The 23179-nt window shown below is 41.7% G+C and overlaps 1 protein-coding gene across 2 annotated transcripts in view; it reads left to right on the top strand.

Annotated features, from left to right (window-relative positions):
- Positions 1-23179, top strand: part of SDHC (succinate dehydrogenase complex subunit C) — a 41928-nt gene that overhangs the window by 6230 nt on the left and 12519 nt on the right. For both annotated transcript variants that reach the window (XM_003937993.4, XM_003937990.4), the window contains exons 2-4: positions 1671-1727; positions 7367-7468; positions 15418-15479. In XM_003937993.4, coding sequence (XP_003938042.1) covers positions 1671-1727; positions 7367-7468; positions 15418-15479 — 221 coding nt within the window. The remainder of the gene's footprint in view (positions 1-1670; positions 1728-7366; positions 7469-15417; positions 15480-23179) is intronic.

Here is a 23179-nt window from a genome sequence, read left to right as displayed (position 1 = left end):
CATGTGTTTTTCATAATACACGATAAACATGCCTTTTCTGAAAAGCTGGGGACCAGAAGTATTTAGGATTTTGGATTTTTTTCAGATTTTGTAATATTTGCATTATACTTATTGGTTTAGTATCACTAACCTGAAATCCAAAATGCTCCAGTGAGCATTTCTTTTGAGCATCATGTCAAGCACCCAAAAAGTTTTGGGTTATGGAGGTTTCAGATTTTGAATTTTCCAGAGTAGGGGTGCAAAACCTATACTGTGTAAACTTTGGATCAGTTAAATTCTCCTTAGATAGAGTGCCTGGTCACATCTTAGTTTTTGACTTGAAAAGCAATTCTGGCACTGATGTATACATTTCGAAAATAGCAACTTTTAAGTAGAGGACTTTCATGGGATCAGTAAAAAAATTTTTTTCATTCCCAGTTTTTTGCACATTATTATAATTACATGAAAGACTTTTTGCCTTTTTATTTTTATTTTTATTTCTCATGTGGATTTGCAATCCAATGAAAGACTTTTGACTTGAAATCTTCGCTCAGGTTATCTGGAGCTTGATTGATGTTAGTTTCTGAAATGACCTAGTTTAATATTTAGGATGCTCTATCCACAAACCCCTTGCAGTCTTCAACCTTTTTTTTTTTTTTTTTTTTAAGACAAGGTCTAGCCCTGTCACCCAGTCTGGAATGCAGTGGTGCGATCTTGGCTCATTGCAACCTCTGCCTCCCAGGCTCGAGTGATACTCCCATCTCAGCCTCCGGAGTAGCTGGGACTCTGGGCATGTACTACCACACCCAGCTAATTTTCATATTTTTTGTAGAGATGGAGTTTTACCACGTTGTCCAGGCTGGTATTGAACTCCTAGGCTCAAGTAGTCCACTGGCCTCGACCTCCCAAAGGCTAGGATTATAGGCATGAGCCACCACACCTGGCCCAACCTTTTAAATTCATCCATTTGTAACAGGTTTCTGTTAAAGCTAAGCTATATGCTTGCAGTTACCGGTGGGATTATTCTGTTTTTGTTTTGTTTTGTTAACCCTGTCTCTCATACCTCACCTCCTAGAAGACCTAGCTTTTAAAAAAATCTCTATTTCTCTGTTGAACATTTCCAACTCTGATTATTCTTATTCTTTTACCTTGTATTATTTGTGTTTGATTAAAACGTTATTTTGCAGCCAGGCACGGTGGTCCCCAGCACTTTGGGAGGCTGAGGCGGGTGGATCACCAGATTAGGAGATCAAGACCATCCTGGCCAACATGGTGAAACCCTGTCTCTACTAAAAATACAAAAATTAGCCAGGCATGGTGGCACGGGCCTGTAATCCCAGCTACTTGGGAGGCTGAGGCAGGAGAATCCCTTGAACTCAGGAGGTGGAGGTTGCAGTGAGCTGAGATTGCACCATTGCACTCCAGCCTGGTGACAGAGCGGGACTCCATCTCAAAAACAAAAGACAAACTTTATTTTGCATTTTTAGGTAATAGTTCTGATTATTTTCAAGTTACTTAGAGTTGTAGCTTTTCAACTGGAAAATGATACCAAGGACACTGTACTGTCATTGTTTTTATCTTATTTTTAATCCATCCCTTCACCCCTAAGTCTAATATAGTACAAAAATAGAAGTTGATATACTAAAGTTGATCTCTAAATGTATATTGATTTTGATTCTCTTGTCTTGCAGACACGTTAGTCGTCATTGCCTCCGAAACCACTTTAGCCCTCAGCTCTGTGTCAGAAAGTAAGTTTCTAAGTCTGGAGATTATTATTATTTTTTTTTCCTTAGGGAAAAGCAATAGATTATTGACTTAGATTTGGTGGATATGTATGAAAGTGGGCAGTGGTAGACAGCTGACTGAAATTTAAGTAACTGTGGTCACTGTTTATTGTTTGTGTGTATGCGTGTTGCTTGTTTTTGAGACAGGCTCTCTGTTGCCTAGGCTAGACTGCAGTGGCACAATCAGAGCTCGCTGTAGCCTCAACTTCCTCAGCTCAGCTTCCTGTTGCTGGGACTACAAGTGTATGGTGTACCACCATGCCTGGCTAATTTTTTGTATTTTTTGTAGAGTCTGGTTTCGCCATTTTGCCCAAGCTGGTCTTGAACTCCTGGACTCAAGTGATTCTCCTGCCTTGGCTGGGATTATAGGCATGAGCCACTGCACCCAGACTTTCATGCTATATATTTATTCTCAGCCTGTTGATGTCAACAGTTACCTTTATGTGACTTTTAAAAAACTTTTTGTTTTGGAAATATTTTAAACTTTCAGAGAAGTTATAAGATTCTATATGCCTTTCACCCACACTTGTCAGTTGTTAACATTTATTGTGTTTGCTTATCACTCTTTTTCTGTATTTTAGATTATGCTATATGAAGTTTTTATTTTTGTAGGTCAAAACTGGTGGAATATTAATGACTTAGTGTAGTTCAGCCTAATATATATTTAATTATTACTATTTTCACTGAATGCTTTAAGAGTAAGTTTGAATATCATGACCATTTACCTCTAAATATTTCTCCTAAGGATAAAGAAATTGTCTTACATAATGCAGTGTAATTATATAAGCATAATTATCAAATTCAGGACATTTAACATTGATTAACTCTTATCTGATATACAGTTGATTTTCAGATTTTTCATTTGTCCCAAATAATGTATTTTATAGAAATACAATCAGCTGGGCATGGTGGCTCACGTCTGTAATCCTCACAATTTAGGAGGCCTATGCAGAAGGATCATTTGAGGCCAGGAGTTCAAGACCAGCCTGAGCAACAGAGAGACACCCTGTCTCTACAAAAAATTAAAAAATAAAAAATTAGCTGAGTATGGTGGTGTGTGCCTATAGCCTCACCTATGGGAGAGGCTAAGGCAGGAGGATGTCTTGGGCCCAGCAGTTTGAGGCTGCAGTGAGCTATGATCATGCCAGTGCACTACAGCCTGGGCAATAGAATGAGACCTCCGTCTCTATTTTAAAAACAAGAAGGTCGGGTGCAGTGGCTCACACTTGTAATCCCAGCACTTTGGGAGGCTGAGGCGGGTGGATCACCTGAGGTCAGGAGTTCAAGACCAGCCTGGCCAACATGGTGAAACCCTGTCTCTACTAAAAATACAAAAAATTAACCTGGCATGGTGGCGGATACCTGTGAGTAATCCCAGCTACTTGGGAGGCTGAGGCAGGAGAATTGCTTTAACCCAGAAGGCGGAGGTTGCAGTCAGCTGAGATTGTGCCATTGCACTCCAGCCTGAGAGACAAGGGTGAAACTCCGTCTCAAAAAAAAAGAAAGAAAAAGGAAACACAGTTCTCCATTGTCCATCCAGAATCTAATTAGGCTCACACATTGAACTTAGTTGACCTCTTTCTTTAGTATCCTATAGTCTGGAACTGTTGCTTAGACTTTCTCTACAGTCTTATGACATTGACAATTTTTGAAGAATACAGGCCAGTTTTGTAGTGTTCCTCAAGTTGGCTTTTTCTGACTCTTTCCTAATGATTAGATTCAGGTTGTGCTTTTTTGGCAGGAGTAATGGATGATGTTAATATCCTCAATACATCATGTCAAAGGCCATATGATGCCATATGATGCCATATTTTACCATTATCAGTAATTTTTCCTTTTTTTTTTTTTTTTTTTTGTTGAGATGGAGTTTTGCTCTTGTTGCCCAGGCTGGAGCGCAATTGCATGATTTCGGCTCACCACAACCTTCTCCTCCCAAGTTCAAGTGATTCTCCTGCCTCAGCCTACCAAGTAGCTGGAATTGCAGGAAGGTACCACCACGCCTGCTGATTGCATGTTTTTAGTGGAGATAGGGTTTCTCCATGTTGGTCAGGCTGGTCTTGAACTCCCGACCTTAGGTGATCTGCCCTCCTTGGCCTCCAAAAGTGCTGGGATTACAGATGTGAACCACTGCACCTGGCTTTTTTTTTTTTTTTTTTTTAATTTTTTTTTTTTTTGAGATGTGATCTCGCCCAGGCTGGGTTGCAGTAGGGTGATCATGGCTCAGTGCAACCTCAGCCTCCCAGGCTCAGGGGATCCTTCCACCTCAGCCTCCTGAGTAGCTGGGACCACAGGAGCTCACCACCATGCCTGGCTAATTTTTTGTAATTTTGATAGAGGTGGGATTTTGCCATTTTGGTTAGGCTGGTCTCAAACTCCTGAGCTCAGGTGATCTGCTTGCCTAGGCCTCCCCAAGTGCTAAGATTACAGTCGTGAGCCACTGCACCTGGCCCTCTTTCTTTTTTTAGAGATGGGGATCTCACTGTGTTGCCCAGGCTGGTCTTAAACTCCTAGCCTCAAGTGATCCTCTTACCTTGGCCTCCCAAACTTCTAGGAATTACAGGTGTGAACCACTGCACTCGGCCTAATTTTTTTTTTTTTTTTGAGACGGAGTTTCGCTCTTGTTACCCAGGCTGGAGTGCAATGGCACGATCTCGGCTCACCGCAACCTCCGCCTCCTGGGCTCAGGCAATTCTCCTGCCTCAGCCTCCTAAGTAGCTGGGATTACAGGCATGCACCACTATGCCCAGCTAACTTTTTGTATTTTTAGTAGAGACGGGGTTTCACCTTGTTGACCAGGATGGTCTCGATCTCTCGACCTCGTGATCCACCCGCCTCGGCCTCCCAAAGTGCTGGGATTACAGGCTTGAGCCACCGCGCCCGGCCATCGGCCTAATTTTTAACTTTGATCATTTGGATAACAAATGTCTGCTAGGATTTTTCTATTGTAAAGTTACTGTTATTTCCTTTTGTAATTAATAGATAATCTCTAGACAGATATTTTCTTGAAGGAATGGAATCATGTTTAATATAGGCACATAATAGATTTTTTTATTTTCTGAGACAGGATCTCAGTCTGTCACCCAGGCTGAAGTGCGGTGACATGATCATGGCTCACCACATCCTCAATCCCCCTGGGCTCAGGTGATCCTCCCGTCTCAGCCTCCTGAGCAGCTGAACTACAGGTGCACACCACCATGCCCAGCTAGTTTTTGTGTTTTTTGTAGAGAAGGGGTTTTACCATGTTGCTCAGGTTGGTCTTGAATTCCTGGGCTCAAGCGATCCACCCACCTCAGCCTCTGAAAGTGCTAGGATTACAGGCATGAATCACCATGCTCAACCTAATAAATTGTTGAGGATAGCTATTTCTTATTTATTTATTTATAGAGACAGGGTCTCCCTATGTTGCCCAGGATGGTCTCGAACTCCTGGGCTCAAGGGATCTTCCTGCCTCGGTCTCTCAAAGTGCTAGGATTACAGGCATGAGCCACCACACCTGGCCTGAGTATAGCTGGTTAATAATTGGTTTCAACCTAGCCCAGTGACAAAGGAAACCAAAAAACTATTGTGGTACTGAACTGAATCTAGTTCTTGATTTTTGAGAACCTGAAAGGGAATCTTGAAAAGCCAGATGAAAGCAGATGGTAATGTATGAGTTGAAACTCTGGCCTTGGAAAAGCATAATCCATTTATGTGAATATTTTAAAAATACACTTGCCTTGCCACCCAACAAGAAGTTGTGCTTTCACTGTCAGACCTGTGTATTGGGTGGGATTAGAAAGCAGAGTTCTTGGCTGGGTGTGGTGGCTCATGCCTGTAATTCCAGCACTTTGGGAGGCCGAGGTGGGCGGATCATGATGTCAGGAGATCAAGACCATCCTGGCCCCATCTCTACTAAAAATATAAAAATTAGCTAGGCATGGTGCACACGCCTGTAGTCCCAGCTACTTGGGATGCTGAGGTAGGAGAATTGCTGAATCTGGGATGCGAAGTTCGCAGTTAGCCGAGATTGTGCTACTGAACTCTGGCCTGGCAGCAGAGTGAGAATCCATCTCAAAAAAAAAAAAAAGAAATCAGAGTTATCATCTGATGTGACCTCATCAGATGATTGAAGTTATTAACTGAATTAAACTTTGTATAAAAATAAGGTAAGTGGAGGAACATGTTTTCCCAATACTGTGGATTTGTCTAGCCCACCATACTGTTGTTGGAAAAGGGGTCTTGACCCAGATACCAAGAGAGGGGTCTTGGATCTAATGTAGGAAGGAATTCAAGGTGAGTAGCAAAGCGCAGTGAAAGAAGCAAGTTTATTAGAAACTACTCCTTTATATAGTAGGATGTCCTCCGGAAACAAATGGAGGAACATGTTTTCTTTAAGTTTCTTCTCTCTCTCTCTCTCTCTTTTTTTTTTTTTTTATATATCTTTTTCTTTGTCTTTAAATTTTTATTTTTTTAATTTTGATTTTTTTTGACAACATTTTGAGATAGAGTGTTGCTTTGTTGCCGAGGCTGGAGTAACATCATGCAATCACAGCTCACTGCAGCCTCTACCTCCCTGGGCTCTCAGGACATATCTCATCTCAGCCTCCCGAATAGGTGGGACTATAGGCTTGGACCATCATGCCTGGCTTAATTTTCTTTACGTTTTTTTGTGGAGATGGGGTTTTGCCATGTTGCCCAGGCTGGCCTCAAACTTCTAGGCTCAAGTTGTCTGACCACCTTAGCCTCCCAAAGCGCTGGGATTATAGGCATGAGCCACTATGCCTGGCCTAAGTGTTCCTTATATAGAGATCTTGTCTATGTAAAGACTAAACTAAGCTGTGCTTACATGCGGAGGTGCAGACAGCATGACAAAATTTATTATTCTATTGATTTAAAGAAAACTATCCTTGACATTTTAGTGTGTAAGGACATCAAAGCATAACAATAATTATTTTGAAAGCATATGTTGTTATGGGTATTGGGACATCTGGACTTTGTGTTGTTGGAGTTTGTCTTTGCAGGTATTACCAAGCTGCTTCCTTATCTGTAAACATCTTAGGACCGTGGGTTGTGACTGGCAAGGAATCTGCCTTGCTAGTTTTAAGATGGAGTTGATTTTATTTTTATTATTTTCTGTTTTCTATTGCTGTAGCAAGATGGAGTCAATTTTAAAATAGTGTCACTCTGGCTCTCCTAGGCTCCTGCTTCCCTAACAAAACCTTTTCTAAAAAGGTATTGCAATTTTTTTTTTGAGACAATTTTGCTCTTGTTACCCAGGCTGGAGTGCAATGGCACAATCTCGGCTCACTGCAACCTCTGCCTGCTGGGTTCGAGCAATTCTCCTGCCTCTGCCTCCAGAGTAGCTGGGATTACAGGCGCCTGCTGCCACACCCAGCTAATTTTGTATTTTTAATGGAGACGGGATTTCTCTATGTTGGTCAGGCTGGTCTTGAGCCCCCAACCTCAGGTGATCCGCCCACCTTAGCCTCCAAAAGTGCTGGGATTACAGGCATGAGCTACCGTGCCTGGCCTGTATTGCAAAATATTAACTTAACAAAAAGTTATGCAAAATATTAAACCAAGCTTACTTTTAGTTCTTTTGAAACTTTCTGGTTTTATTTTAGTGCTGTTCCTTTGGGAACCACAGCCAAAGAAGAGATGGAGCGGTTCTGGAATAAGAACACAGGTTCCAACCGTCCCTTATCTCCCCACATCACTATCTACAGGTAAGGACTCTGGAGCCAGAGAATCTAGAAGTAGTGGGTGAGTTATTAAGGTTGATCTTTAGCCTACCTGATACTTCCCTCACTTTTGCTCAACTAAAATACAGCTCTGTAGATAAGGTGAACCCTTCAGAGTAGAGGGAGATAACATAAGGATTATCTTAGGCCTTTTTTATATGGAGATGACTAAATTCTATCTTCTAGCATTAGAAAGGTAATGTATCCTGCAAAACTACCATTAAGAAAATTCTGGGCCGGGTGTGGTGGCTCATGCCTGTAATCCCAGCACTTTGGGAGGCCGAGGCGGATGGATCGAGAGGTCATGAGATTGAGACCATCCTGGTCAACATAGTGAAAACCCGTCTCTACTAAAAATACAATAGAAATACACCATTGTACATTTCCACTAGCAGTGTATAAGGGTTCTAGTTTATCCACATCCTCACCAACACAACATCCATATTTCTTTTTTTTTTTTTTTTTTTTTTTTGAGACCGAGTTTCGCTCTTGTTACCCAGGCTGGAGTGCAATGGCGCCATCTCGGCTCACCGCAACCTCCGCCTCCTGGGTTCAGGCAATTCTCCTGCCTCAGCCTCCTGAGTAGCTGGGATTACAGGCACGCACCACCATGCCCAGCTAATTTTTTGTATTTTTAGTAGAGACGGGGTTTCACCATGTTGACCAGGATGGTCTCGATCTCTTGACCTCGTGATCCACCCGCCTCGGCCTCCCAAAGTGCTGGGATTACAAGCTTGAGCCACCGCGCCCGGCCTCCATATTTCTATTAACATCTGTTCAAGGCAATTTGAGCTTTTTAAAAATTATGGTTCTAAAAATTATTTTAATCCCTTCCACTGCCCAATTTCAAAGGCACTTCAGCATTTTTGGGTATTCATTAACAGCTGCACTCCTCTTTCAGTCACCACAATCTATACTAGTTTTCTGTTTGCTGCCATAACAAATTATTGCAAACTTAGTGACTTAAAACAACACAAATTTATGACAGTTCTGTGGGTCAGAAGTCTGACAAAATCTTCCTGGACTGAAATCAAGGTGTTTGCAGGGCCCTGTTTCCTTCTGGAGGCCCTAGGGAAGAATGCATTTCCTTGCCTTTTCTAGCTTCCAGAGGCTACCTGAATTCCTTGGCATGTGTCCTCCTTCCTCTGTCTTCAGAACCAGTAATGCTAAATTGAATTCTTCAGTCACAACAGTTGACCCTGCTTCTGTCATCACATTTCTTCTTTGACTCCTTTCTTCTGTGAGCCTCTTCTGCTTTTCTTTTTTCTCTTTTCTCTCTTCTGCTGTTAAAGATCTTTATGATTGCACTGGGCTCGTCCTAATAATCTAGAATAGTCTATGTTGTTTTGCTTTTGAGACAGGGTCTCGCTGTGTTGCCCAGGCTGAAATGCACAAGTTTTCTACAAGTTTTTTTTTTTGAGACAGAGTCACTGACTTTGCCACTTGGCCTGCAAAGCCTAATATTTTTACTCTCTGCCTCCCCCCTGATCCCCCTGCTTTTTTTTTTTTTTTTTCATTCTTTAAGTTAGAACCTGCTTTTTTTTTTTTTTGAGACAAAGTCTCACTCTGTTACCCAGGCCGGAGAGAAGTGGCATGATCTCAGCTCACTGCAGCCTCCACCTCCTGGGTTCAAGTGATTTTCCTGCATCAGCCCCATGAGTAGCTGGGATTACAGGCATGTGCCACCATGCCCAGCTAATTTTTTTGTATTTTTAGTAGAGATGGAGTTTCACCATATTGGCCAGGCTGGTCTCCAACGTGTCACCTTGTGATCCACCTGCCTTGGCCTCCTGCTGGGATTGCAGGCATGAGCCACCATGCCTGGCTCTACAAGTTTTTAATAAAACTTGTGGGAAATGATCATGGCTAACAGCAGCTTCAACCTCATAGGCTTAAGTGGTCCTTTCAGCTCAGCCTCCTGAGTACCTGGGGCTACAGGTATGCACCACCATGCCTGACTCATTTTTTTTTTTTTTTTTTTTTTTTTTTGAGACAGAGTTTCGCTCTTGTTACCCAGGCTGGAGTGCAATGGCGCGATCTCGGCTCACCGCAACCTCCGCCTCCTGGGTTCAGGCAATTCTCCTGCCTCAGCCTCCTGAGTAGCTGGGATTACAGGCACGTGCCACCATGCCCAGCTAATTTTTTGTATTTTTAGTAGAGACGGGGTTTCACCATGTTGACCAGGATGGTCTCGATCTCTCGACCTCGTGATCCACCCGCCTCTGCCTCCCAAAGTGCTGGGATTACAGGCTTGAGCCACCGCGCCCGGCCTGACTCATTTTTAAATATTTCCTAGAAATGGAGTTTGGCCATGTTGCTTAGGCTGACTTTGATCTCCTAGGCTCAAGCTGTCCTCCCACTTTGGCCTTCCAAAATTCTGGGATTACAGGTGTGAGCCACTGCACACAGCCTAGTCTCTTTATCTTAAGGTTCTCTTATTAGCAACTTTAATTTCATCTGCAACCTTAATTCCCCTTTGCCATAAAAGGTAACATATTCATAGGTTCTAGGGATTAGAATATGGACATCTTTAAGGAGGCCATTATTCTGCCTACTACAACTTTTTTTTTTTTTTTTTTTTGAGATGGAGTTTCGCTCTTGTTACCCAGGCTGGAGTGCAATGGCACAATCTCGGCTCACTGCAACCTCCGCCTCCTGGGTTCAGGCAATTCTCCTGCCTCAGCCTCCTGAGTAGCTGGGATTACAGGCACGTGCCACCATGCCCAGCTAATTTTTTGCATTTTTAGTAGAGACGGGGTTTCACCATGTTGACCAGGATGGTCTCGATCTCTCGACCTCGTGATCCACCCGCCTTGGCCTCCCAAAGTGCTGGGATTACAAGCTTGAGCCACCGTGCCCGGCCTCTACTACAACTTCTTAATGCTTGGGTATGTGTTTCCTCAATTGCAAGACAATCTCCAAAGTACAACCATCACCATGTTAATTAGAAAATTAACATTGATCCAGTGTTACGACCTAAACCTTAGTCCCATTCAAATTTTGCCACTCCGTGAATGTCCTTTATAGGTCTAAGATTGAACCTAGAATTATATATTATGTTTAGTTGTCATGTCTCTTTAATCTCCTACAGTATGGAAGACATTTTTAGTCTTTCCTTATTTGTTATGACCTAGATATTTTTAGAATGTTCCTCAATTTGGGTTTATTTGGTGTTTTTTTTTTGCTTTTTTTTTTTTTTTTTGAGGCGAAGATTTGTTCTTGTTGCCCAGGCTGGAGTGCAATGGCAAGATCTCGACTCACTGCAACCTCCGCCTCCTGGGTTCAAGCGATTCTCCTGCCTCAGCCTCCCGAGTAGCTGGGATTACAGGCATGCACCACCATGCCCAGCTAATTTCGTATTTTTAGTAGAGACGAGGTTTCACCTTGTTGATCAGGCTGGTCTCCAACTCCTGACCTCAGGTGATCTGCGTGCCTCGGCCTCCCAAAGTGCTGGGATTACAGGTGTGAGCCATAGCACCCGGCTATTTGCTGTTTTATGATTTATGCATTTTTGGCAGGAATACCCCTGCAGTAACGCTACAGTTCTCTGAGTACATTGTATCAGGAGGCAGGTGCTGATGATTTATCCCATTATTGGTGATGTTAACTTTTGTCACTGTTTAAGATGTGTCTGTTAGATTTCTCTACTGTAAAGTTATTGAATAAGGATGTTGTATTTATTAATTAATACATATTTTGGGGGGGGAGTTACTTTGAAACTAAATATTCTTTCTCATCAGATATTTACTCATTAATATCTGTTGGAGGTACTTGCCTAAATCATTTATTACCGAGATAGTTGCCAAATGTGTTGTTATTAATTTTATATAATATTTTCTAGATTTATTTGTTATGATAGGGTAATGCTTAAACTTTCTATATCAGTATGGACTCAAGGATAATAGAGACTCAAGCATTATTTTGCCCAAAGGATTATACTGCGTATTTATTTATTTTTGTCTCCCAGGCTGTTGTGCAGTGGTGCAATCTCAGCTCACTGCAACCTCTGCTTCCTGGGTTCAAGTGATTCTTCTTCCTCAGTCTCCTGAGTAGCTGGGATTACAGGCATGTGCCACCACATCTGGCTAATTTTTTTATTTTTAGTAGAGACTGGATTTTACCATGTTGGCCTGGCTGGTCTCTACCTCCTGACCTCGTGATCCTCCCGCCTTGACCTCCCAAAGTGCTGGGATTACAGGCGTGAGTCACCAGGCCAAGCCCCCTGTTATTATTTATTTTGGTGTTCAAATTGTCCCAGACCTGGCCCATAGGAGATCTTCAAAATGACTCTTGTGAAATCAGTATCTAGGTGCTAGATGTGCTCATCGCTACTGGTATGTCATTGCTTCTAGGCTCCCCGTGGATAGAAGTAGCATATATATATGTATGCATTCTCTGTCACACACACACACCACATGTGTATATACATACATGCATCATACATGCATATGTACACATCTCTGTTTATCTCATCTTCAAAAGTGGCATTGATAGCTGTTTTTTGCTCATGTCTTCGAAATAAGCCCCTGTAAATCTGCTTTTTTTTTTCTTTTTAGGCTAACCCAGCAAAGCATCTTGAGCTCTGCTACTGTCTTGGGTTTCTGCCAATGAGGCTGGCCATTTTTTAACCACCTCCACAAATACCATAACCCTTAAGTTTTTTTCCAAGCCAGATTCCAGGAATAATCCTGTTTGTAGAAACTGGTCATGCCACTAAAACAGAAGGAGACTAATAAGTGATCTCATTTCTTCCTGTTTAATGGTGAATCTTTTTTTTTTAAGAGATAAAAGTTTTGGGGAAGAATTATAATGAAAAAGAGCTTCCCAAGTTATTCTGAATCTGTATTTAAAGCCCTGGCCTTTTTTCACAGGCCATATAAAGAATGATTGTAGGTTGGTGAGGTGATTCTTTCACTACCTTGTTTGCTTTTTTTATGTAACTCCAGACATACTTGGGGTTGGTGGGGGGGAAAGCAACTGGGAACATGGGGCTATCTCCAGAGTGGCATGTCAGGGAAAGATATCTGAGATATCTGAAATCATATTTTCTATTAACCACTTTTTGGATTTTTTGAGAGGCTTGGAAGTAAATGGTTAGTGATGTTAAATATCTTTTCATGTACTTATTGGCCATTGGCAGTCTTGGCCATTGGAGACATGTTTTTACTTTTCTGGAGGTATTTTTTGTTGTTATTTTTGCTTTTCAGGCAGGGTCTCCCTCTGTCACTCAGGCTGGAGTACAGTGACAGGATCACTGCTTGCTGTAGCCTCCGCCTCCCTGGCTCAGGCAATCCTGCTGCCTCAGTGCCCCCAAGTAGCTGGGACTACAGGGGCATGTCACCATATCTGGGTAATTCTTGTATTTTTTGTAGAGACAGGTTTTTTTTTTTTTTTTTTTTTTTTTTTTGCCATGTTGCCCAGGCTGTTCTCAAACTCCTGAACTCAGGCAATCTGCCCACCTCGGCCTCCCAAAGTGCTAGGATTACAGGCATGAGCCACTGTGCCTGGCCACAATCTTGATTTTCTATAATCAAGATGTAGAATGTTCATAAGGGGCTAGTGAAGAAGACTTACCTTTGCTCCATGATGCCTGAGACCCCAGCTGGAAAACACAAAGGCTAGGGGCTGAATTAATCTGAAGATCCAATCATTCACGCGTCTTGGGTTGATTCTGGCTGTTGGGTAGGGCCCTTATTTTCTCTCTCCATTGGCATTTTCACATGATGTCTGTGTAAGCAAGCTGCTTTGGGTTTCCACGTATGATGAGGGAGGAACGAGAATTTGTAAGTCACGCAGCATCATTTCTGCTGCATTCTATCTTTTGAAGCAGTCGAGCATGATTTCCTGCCCAGGTTCAAGGGTAGAGGCTAAATACTTGCTTGATGAGAAATGACAAGATTCTGGAAGATCACGAGGGACTGGAAATAATGTGGTTATTTTTAGAAAACAAAATCTTTTACCTTGTCATTACTGGGCTAACCAGGCTATGATTTTAACTGTTTTTGAAAATTAGGGTAACATTTGAATTCAGCAGTTTCATATTACATCACTACCATTTTCTATATCAGTATTTCTGAAAGATTTCCAAAACAGTGCATATGTTTCTTCTATTAGCTCTTTCAGTCATGGGATTTGATTCATCTGGTCCCAGAGCCCCAAGTGTGTTTGGAATCTTCTAATTTTCTCACCTCTTTAGGGTTTCAAGTCTTTCAAATCAATATTTCTTCCGTCTTTTTTATGCTGATAATCATTCTCTTTGACAGATAAAATAGTTGTGCAATCTGTTTCACACTCTGTCATCAATTAGCATAAAATTGCTCATCCCAGTTAGGAGGCTCTCTGTCTCAGAATACAATTTTAAAAGCTCCTTTTTGTTGTCCTTGAGATTTTTGCAAGCCTCAGCTCATTCTGAGTTTCAGTCTCCTGATTCTTCTTGCCAGATCACTCCATTGTTCTCTGCCCTTGGTTATGTGGCTCTTCCATCTTTCGTATTTCTCTTGTTAAATCTGAGTTGATCAGAGTGGTGTCTAGCTAGTATTAATATTTTTAAATTTATTTGGGAATACTCCTTTCTTACTGTGACCATTTTCATTATGTAGGTAGAATTTTTTGAGATCTTTTTAATCTCCTCATTTCTCTTTAGAATGTTTAATATATGGTTTGATTATGTTTGTTATTCTTTGTCTAAGCTAACATGCCAAGATGAGTGTTAACTTTCTACAGAAACTCTTGTTCTTTCCATTTTATCCACCAGTTCTCTCTTGAGCGTGAGAACTAGGCCTAGAATAACAATGTTGGTTGTCCTTCTATGGAAAGTTGATGATGCATGATTTAAAAAGGGGTTTGATGACAAAAAGTATTTCACAACTACTGTGGATTAAGAAATATATACTAAATCCGGAAGACTGGATATAAAAATTTGGGATAGGTAATTTATTGTAGCATTTTCTTTCTTTCTTTTTTTTTTTTGGAGACGGAGTCTTGCTCTGTTGCCCAGGCTGGAGTGCAGTGGCATAATCTCGGCTTACTGCAACCTCCACCTCCTGGGTTCAAGCATTTCTCCTGCCTCAGCCTCACAAGTAGCTGGGATAATAGGCATGTGCCACCATGCCCGGCTAATTTTGTTGAGATGGGATTTCTTCATGTTGTTCAGGCTGATCTCAAACTCCTGACCTCAGGTGATCCCCCTGCCTCAGCCTCGCTGGGATTATAGGTGTGAGCCACCGTGCCTGGCCCAGGTTTGTATTTTTAAAGTAAAAAGTGGAAACATGGCTGGGCACGGTGGCTCATGCCTATAATCCCAGCACTTTGGGAGGCTGAGGTGGGCAGATCACAAGGTCAGGAGTTCAAGACCAGCCTGGCCTAGATGGTGAAACTCTTGTCTTTACCAAAAATACAAAAATTAGCCAGATGGGGTGGTGGGTGGATGTAATACCAGCTACTCAGGAGACTGGAGAATCTCTTGAACCCAGGAGGCACAGGTTGCAGTGAGCTGAGATTGCACCACAGCACTCCAACCTAGGTGACAGAACAAGACTCTTGTCGGTGGGGAAGAAAAAAAAGTGAAAACACAGAAATTTGAAAGCTGGGGTTTTTTTTTGTTTGTTTGTTTTTGTTTTTAGAAAATAGTGCCTATTCAGGAGAATCGCTTGAAACTGGGAGGGGAGGCGGAGGTTGCAGTGAACCAAGATCGGGCTGCTGCATTCCAGCCTGTGTGACAGAGCGAGACTCTGTCTCAAAAAAAAAAAAGAAAAAGGAAAAATGAAAATAGCACCTATTTCAGATTTAGTTTATATTTTTGCCAAGATGAACTCTACTGTGGTGTCATCTTTTCCTTTTTATTTATTTATTTTATTTTGTTTTTCTTTTTATTTATTTATTTATTTTTCTTTTCTATCTTTTCCTTTTTAAAATTGTCTCTGTGTGTTTTACAGTTGGTCTCTTCCCATGGCGATGTCCATCTGCCACCGTGGTACTGGTATTGCTTTGAGTGCAGGTATGTATATGTGTTTTTACACACACACATTTGCTGCTTTGAAAATCTTGGCTGTTTCAGTGGTCTTAGTCACTGCCTCCTTTGCCACTCTGCAGCTTGATTTAGAGGAAACAATAAGTCTCTTTTAAGTTTATTTTTCATTCATCCCTTTAACAATTAATTAACGTTGCACTGTGCTCAGATTTTTTCTTTTTTTTTGAGACAGTTGTTCTGTGGCCCAGGCTGGAGTGCAGTGGCTTGATCTCGGCTCACTGCAACCTCCACCTCCCAGTTCAAGCGATTCTTCTGCCTCAGCCTGCTGAGTAGCTGGGACTACAGGAACGTGCCACCACACCTGGCTAATTTTTTGTATTTTTAGTAGAGACGGGATTTCACTGCGTTAGCCAGGATGATCTTGATCTCCTGACCTCGTGATCCACCCGCCTCAAACTCCCAAAGTGCTGGGATTACAGGTGTGAGCCACCATGCCCTGCCCAGATTATTTTCTTAGTAAATTTTTAACCCATTCCCTAGCACTTCCTAATATCATATTTACTGAAATTATAGAGAGCAGAGAAATGCAATAGAGATGGGATGGCTGACTGATCATTGATGAAACATAGTTCAAGATGAATCATCAGCCTTATTCTTCAGAAACTCAGTTTTAGCACCCATTCTTATCACCTAGACTTGATCAGTCCCCAAAGACTAGCTTACTAACCAATCTCATGAAATCTTGTTTTACAGACCAGAATGTCTATTTATTCATTTATGTAATATGAAATGGAGCTACAGAGTGAATTGTATACTGGTCTTAGATAATTAGTACATCCTTTTTAGGTAGGAAGGTTTATTATGTGGAGTGCAGATTACAATCAGGCTTCTGGGATCTGATGTATCTTATCACAGTAGGGATATACTTTTCAAGAGGTCAGGTAGTGTTAAAAATTTTCTCTGGCTGTTGCTGGAAACAGACATTTTTGCTTTTTTATTTTATTTTTTATTTTTATTTTATTTTACTTTTTTTGAGACGGAGTTTCGCTCTTGTTACCCAGGCTGGAGTGCAATGGCGCGATCTCCAATGAGGCTCACCGCAACCTCCGCCTCCTGGGTTCAGGCAATTATCCTGCCTCAGCCTCCTGAGTAGCTGGGATTACAGGCACGCGCCACCATGCCCAGCTAATTTTTTGTATTTTTGGTAGAGATGGGGTTTCACCATGTTGACCAGGATGGTCTCGATCTCTTGACCTCGTGATCCACCCACCTCGGCCTCCCAAAGTGCTGGGATTACAGGCTTGAGCCACTGCGCCTGGCCCTGCTTTTTTATTTTTATGTGTTTATTTTCTCACAAGAATATGCATATAACGTATTTTTACTTTTTAAGCTTTCCTTTATCTAGCCTTATAGCATACGTTGTTCTCCTATCCCCACCAAAAACAGAAACAGAAACTAGATTATGTTCCCTAGATACACACTCTCAAAGCAATCTAGTTTTTCTTTCATAACAATCATCTTAGTTGTAATTTACTTGTTCATTGTCATTCTTCCTTACTGGATTGCCCGTTCCCTGAAGCTTAGATGGCATCCGTCTGTATTTTTAATCATCTAGTATGGTACCTAGAACGCAGTAGATAATTTAATAAATATTTGGTGAATACAAAATGAATACCACTCTCTTTTTTGTTAATACGTTTTATATATTTCTGTCCTAAATTTCTGTTCAGTGTATGACCATAGTTTTTGGCTCTAGAAGTATCTTGTTTTGGTCCCCTGCATACCAACTATAATAACTACCTAACTAGTATTGTATTTCAACTGGTATTTCTTTGTGATGTGATTACTAGTTTAGCTGAAAGCTATTCAATTCAGTGGGAGCAAGAAGAGGTTATCGGACATTAGAGTGCTGCATAGATAAATCTAAGTTTGTTTTCTATTAGTCACCTTGAGACATCGGGGGAACTTGTGTTCTCACCCAGCAAAGGTGATCTAGCTCTTATATATCCACAGGGAGAACAGATACAAACTAAGAGTAGTGGAGTGCTTTCTAAAAGAAATGCTCCAATGAACGGTTAGCACACATTCAGTAAGACTTTCTGTTCTAAGTTGAAGTCCTAGGACCCTTGCTGGGAAAGGAAAATGTTCTTATGAGTTTGAACAGTGTGTAAATCCCTGCTGTGTGTACAGACTCTTTTCTCCTGTGGAGTGTTCCCTGGTACGTCTTTTTTTTTTTTTTTCTGAGACACAGTTTCACTCTTGTTGCCCTGCCTGGAGTCTTGACAGTGGCACAGTCTTGGCTCACTGCAGCCTCCTGAGACCAACTTCCCGGGTTCAAGCTGTTCTCTTGCCTCAGCCTCTCAAGTAACTGGGATTACAGGTGCCCGCCACCATGCCTGGCTAGTTTTTGTATTTGTAGTAGAGACAGGGTTTCCAAACTCCTGACCTCAGGTGATCTGCCTGCCATTGCTCTCAAGGTGCTGGGATTATAGGCATGATCCACCATGCCTGGCCCCCTACTATGTGTTTAACCTCATCCTAGGGAATAAGAGAAAATATCTTGCCTAGAATCCATATGAAGTTATATACCTGAGAGACAGAAGCCCCACTGTTTTACCTTATGTAAAACTCAGTCTGAGCCCCTCTGTCTCATCTCTTTTGGTACTTTAGCCTGGGAGCAGTGCCTAAGTTTTATTCATCACATCAGGCATCATTACAGTCTTGCCAAGAGATGGCCCATTTGTACAGAGTAGAGCAGATGGCAGCCTTCAGGTCCTAGCATGTAGTGTGCTCTTGCTTCAGAAATTTGGTGCCAAATAGAGCTGTCGAGGTAGGAAAGGGAGTTTCTCTTGACTTTTGCTTTGTTGAAGTGATGGTGGTATTGTAAAAGTGCTCTTGTTTCTGTTTTTCATAGTATCCTTCAGGGTCCCTCCTAGGCCTCTGTAAACTATTTTTTTTTTTTTTTTTTTTTAAGACAGGGTTTCACCATATTGGTCAGGCTGGTCTCAAACTCTGAACCTCAGATGATCTGCCCACCTCGGCCTCCCAAAGTGCTGGGATTACAGGCATGAGCCACGGCGCCCGGCCCTGTAAACTGTGTCTTTAACTGAAGTGGTCATCAGTAGGGCTATTGGCTCTAGTGTATATCTTGTATTTAAGGAGCTGCTGATGAAACATTGGCAGGAAGTGTCTGAATCTAAGCCTCTGCTATTTGCCATCTCGTACGTGTGTGTGTATATTTATGTATGTCTACTTATAGACATATATAGTTTTGTTGATAAGGATAGAGACTCCTATCTAAGATCTGATGCTGTCATTTCTGTTCTTTCATTCCTTTGGTTGGTAAAGGGATGCTGGAATTGAGGTATAAGGATGATTCATCAGCCGGGCATGGTGGCTTACACCTGTAGTCCCAGCACTTTGGGACGCTGAGGCGGGTGGATCACGTGGTCAGGAGTTCAAGACCAACCTGGCCAATAATGGTGAAACCCCATCTCTACTAAAAATGGCTGGGCGTGGTGGCTCCTGCCTATAGTTTTAGCTGCTTGGGAGGCTGAGGCAGGAGAATCACTTGAACCCGGGAGGCAGAGGTTGCAGTGAGCCGAGATCATGCCACTGCACTCCAGCTTGGGCGACAGAGTGAGACTCCATCTCAAAAAAAAAGAAAAGATGATTCATGTTGTTAGGAATCCATATATAGTTCTGGTTTTTAAGCTGCTTGCACTGAACTGATAGGGGTGATAGAGTAAATCTCATGATTAGGCCATTCTAACTGTAGATTCATAATCACTTTTTATTTTTTTTTTTAAGGGAGAAGGAGTCTAGCTCTGTCGCCTAGGCTGGAGTGTAGTGGTACAATCTCGGCCCACTGCAACCTCTGCTTCCCGGGTTCAGGTGACTCTCCTGCCTCAGCCTCCTGAGCAGCTGGTATTACAGGCGCCCGCCACTGCATCCAGTTAAATTTTGTATTTTTAGTAGAGATGGGATTTCACGGTCTCAAACAGACCAGCCTATTTGGCCAGGCTGATCTCAAACTCCTGACCTCGTGATCTTCCTGGCTTGGCCTCCCAAAATGCTGGGATTATAAGCATGAGCCACTGCACCTGGCCAATTACTTTTATTTCTGCTTGCTTAGAATAAGAATTTTTTAGATTGATTAAGGAATTTCTAGATGGATGCTTTCTGCTCAGTTTGGTGATATTGATGAACAGATTTAATCCTAAAAATTACTGAAAGAACAAGAGCAGTTTATTTATTAAGCTGTAGTTTCCCTTATTATCTCAGTATATTTGTCACCACTAAATGAAAAAGAGGATATTGACTCTTTTATCGACTATAATGATAAAAAAATGCATTCATTTGCATTCATGGCTAAAATTAGATATTTTTCACAACTGAGGAATTATTTAGGCAGGATGCAGTGGTTTACATCTGTAATCCCTTTGGGAGGCCGAGGCAGGAGGATTGCTTGAGCCCAGGAGTTCAAGATCATCCTGGGTAACATATCAAGACCCTATCTCTATAAAAAATTTAAAAATTAACCTGGAATGGTGGCTTGCATCTATAGTCTCAGCTAGGGAGGCTGAGGTAAGGAGGAATACCCAGAAATTCAAGGCTGCAGTGATCTGTGATTGTGCCACTGCACTCCTGCCTGATCACAGCAAGACCCTATTTTTAAAAAAATTATTTTTTCTCTCTTTACCCCTTTGAATGGTGGCTTTGCATTCATCAGCATATGTCCTGTTTTTCCCAAACCTTCTCTCCTAATTCCATGATTGAATATAGTAGCTGTGTTCTATAGAGTAGTAGTTACACTGTTTTCTTCAAATGCTGATGGTCCCTCCATCAAAATTATAAAGGAACAGGTTTTTGCCAGATAGATGACTTAGACAAATTACCTAATTCTCTAAACCTCAGTCTTGAACTCCTGACCTCAAGTGATCCACCCACCTCGGCTTCCCAAAGTACTGGGATTACAGGCATGAACTACCGTGCCTGGCCTACAATGTTTTAAAAGGTTGAAAGAGGAGACTAATAGTACTCTTCCATTGCTTAGGTTCCATAAGAATTAAAATACTCAGGGCTGGGTGTGGTGGCTCATGCCTGTAATCCTAGCAGTTTGGGAGGCCAAGGCAGGCGGATCGCCTGAAGTCAGGAGTTTAAGACCAGCCTGGCCAACATGGTGAAAACCCATCTCTACTAAAAGTACACACACACACACACACACACACACACACACACACACACACACACACACACACACACAGCCTGATGTGGTGGCGCACATGGCTGTAATCCCAGCTACTCGAGAGGCTGAGGCAGAAGAATTGATTGAACCTGGGAGGTGTAGGTTGCAGTGAGCTAGGATCACACTAGTGCACTCCAGTCTGGGTGACAGAGTAAGACTCTGTCTCAATAAATAAATAAAAATGAAACAAAATAAATACTCGGGATTTTTCACAGTGCCAGAAAAAGTCTAGTTGAAATTAGGTACATGTTTGAGAATGGCAGATAACTGAAGCTGCAATAATGAATGAGTCTAGGAAAGCGTAAATAACAAGATAAAACGTACAACAATTAAAAAGCATGAGATTAGGAAGAGAATAAGGATGCTAAACAACATGTATTTTAAGCTTTGAGCCAATATATACAGATATTCATAGATCTGTATATGAATTGTACAATTAACTTGAATGGATACAAGAATGGTCCTGGTCCTGAATGTTTTGGGTAGTCTTTAAAAACGATCAGGTGGGCTGCCGTGGCTCATGCTTGTAACCCCCACACTTTGGGAGGCCAATGCAGGTAGATTGTTTAAGACCAGGAATTTGAGAACAGCCTGACCAACATGGTGAAACCTCATCTCTACTAAAAATACAAAAAATTAGCTAGGTGTAGGTGGCACATTTCTGTAATCTGAGCTACGTGGGAGGCTGAAGCATGAGAATTGCTTGAACTTGGGAAGCAGAGGTTGCAGTGAGCTGAGATCATGCCACTGCACTCTAGCTTGGGTAACAGAGTGAGACCTTATCTCAAAAATAAATAAATTAAAAAAAATAAAATAAAAACAGGGTCAGATGGAAGAATCAGAACTTTCCTGAGAGATCCTTTAATTTGTAGGCAAACCTGCTGCTTGGGCAGGTAGTCTGTTCTCTAGAAAAAGCCAAAAGACTTATAGATTCATAAAGTAATTGATGGGCTTTGAAAATGGCTGTTTTTTTCTTCTGGACCTGTCTTGAGATGGGATATTAGTTATTGGTTCTTAAATGTCATCTGTTATACTTTAGAAATTCTGGTTATTCCAGACTGAGTGTAGAAAAAGTGAAAAAAGTACAGACTTTCAAATGAGATGGATCTATGTTCAATTCTAACTCTGTCACTGACTGTGAGACCGTACCTTGAAAAAGTTATTTGTCACCACTTGCCCCTCCAAGCCTCAGTTTTTTTTGTCTACAAATTTGGACACAGATTTTGTCCACAAATTTATTTATTTTACTTTATTTTATTTTATTTTTTTTGAGACGGAGTTTTGCTCATCTCCCAGGCTGGAGTGCAATGGCATGATCTTAGCTCACTGCAACCTGTACCTCCCAGGTTCAAGCAATTCTCCTGTCTCAGCCTCCCTGTTAGCTAGGATTGCAGGCACACGTCACCATGCCTGGCTAATTTCTGTATTTTCAGTAGAGACAGGGTTTCCCCATGTTGGCCGACTGCAGCCTCCTCCTCGGCCTCCCAAAGTGGTGGCATTACAGGCATGAGCCACCACACCCGGCCTAGTTTTTAAATAATTTTTAAAAAATAGAGATGAGGTTTCAGTGTTGCCCAGGCTGGTCTCAAACTCCTGAGCTCGAGCAATCTGCCCACCTCAGTCTCCCAAATTGCTAGGATTACAGGTGTGAGCCACCGTGCCCAGCCTGGATAATACCTTTTTGTTGTATATGGGGACAACTGTTAGAATCTAGAGAGAGACCTTAAAACTAGTATAAATTCTTTCATAGTAGATATGATTTGCCCTGCATTTGAAAGAAGGAAAAGTTTATGCATGTCACTGAGTAATGTAGTGTAGCTTAAAACATCAACCAAAGTTCCAGACTCATAAAATGATATGCATTAAGTATGTACAATTTTTTGTGTTTCACTTATACCCAATAAAGATATTTTTTAAAAAATCAGGATAGCCTGAATGTGTTAGAGACATAAGAGCAGAATGTGATTGAAATCAAGTAAGGCAAAAATTTAGTTGGTAGTATTATATCCTTTCTCACAATACAAACTGGTAGCCTGTGGACCATGTTTGGTGAAGAGATGTACTTTGTTTCTTTGTAGTGTGATGAAAAGGATTGGAATTTGAATACCTTTAAGTGGAACATATGTAGCTCCCCTCTCCCAACAATTTTCTGTGAGCACCATAGTCTGGCCTTAATTGCCTTATATTCTGCTTGATTCACACATCTGTGTGGCTCCTATAGGCATTTGGGTTTGACCTGCCTCTTGGGAGAGGCAAAGAATGAGATGAGTGGTAGTGACAGTAAGAGGGAAATGAATAATCAGAAACAAAAAAGGAAAAAAGAGAAGGCCAAGGAACCAGATATTCAATGTTTATTCTCTGGAGTCCAAAGAAGGGAGACATTGAACCTGGAAGACACAAATTATCCAGTCAGTGAAGTGTGTATGGTATATGTGTGATTATGGTTTATACAGCCTCAACTTGGCCTAAATGACATTTC

Source organism: Saimiri boliviensis, chromosome 19 (assembly GCF_048565385.1).
Source record: "Saimiri boliviensis isolate mSaiBol1 chromosome 19, mSaiBol1.pri, whole genome shotgun sequence".
NCBI lineage: Eukaryota > Metazoa > Chordata > Mammalia > Primates > Cebidae > Saimiri > Saimiri boliviensis.
The sequence above is the reverse complement of the archived record's forward strand: the minus strand, read 5'-3'. Positions and strand labels throughout refer to the sequence as shown.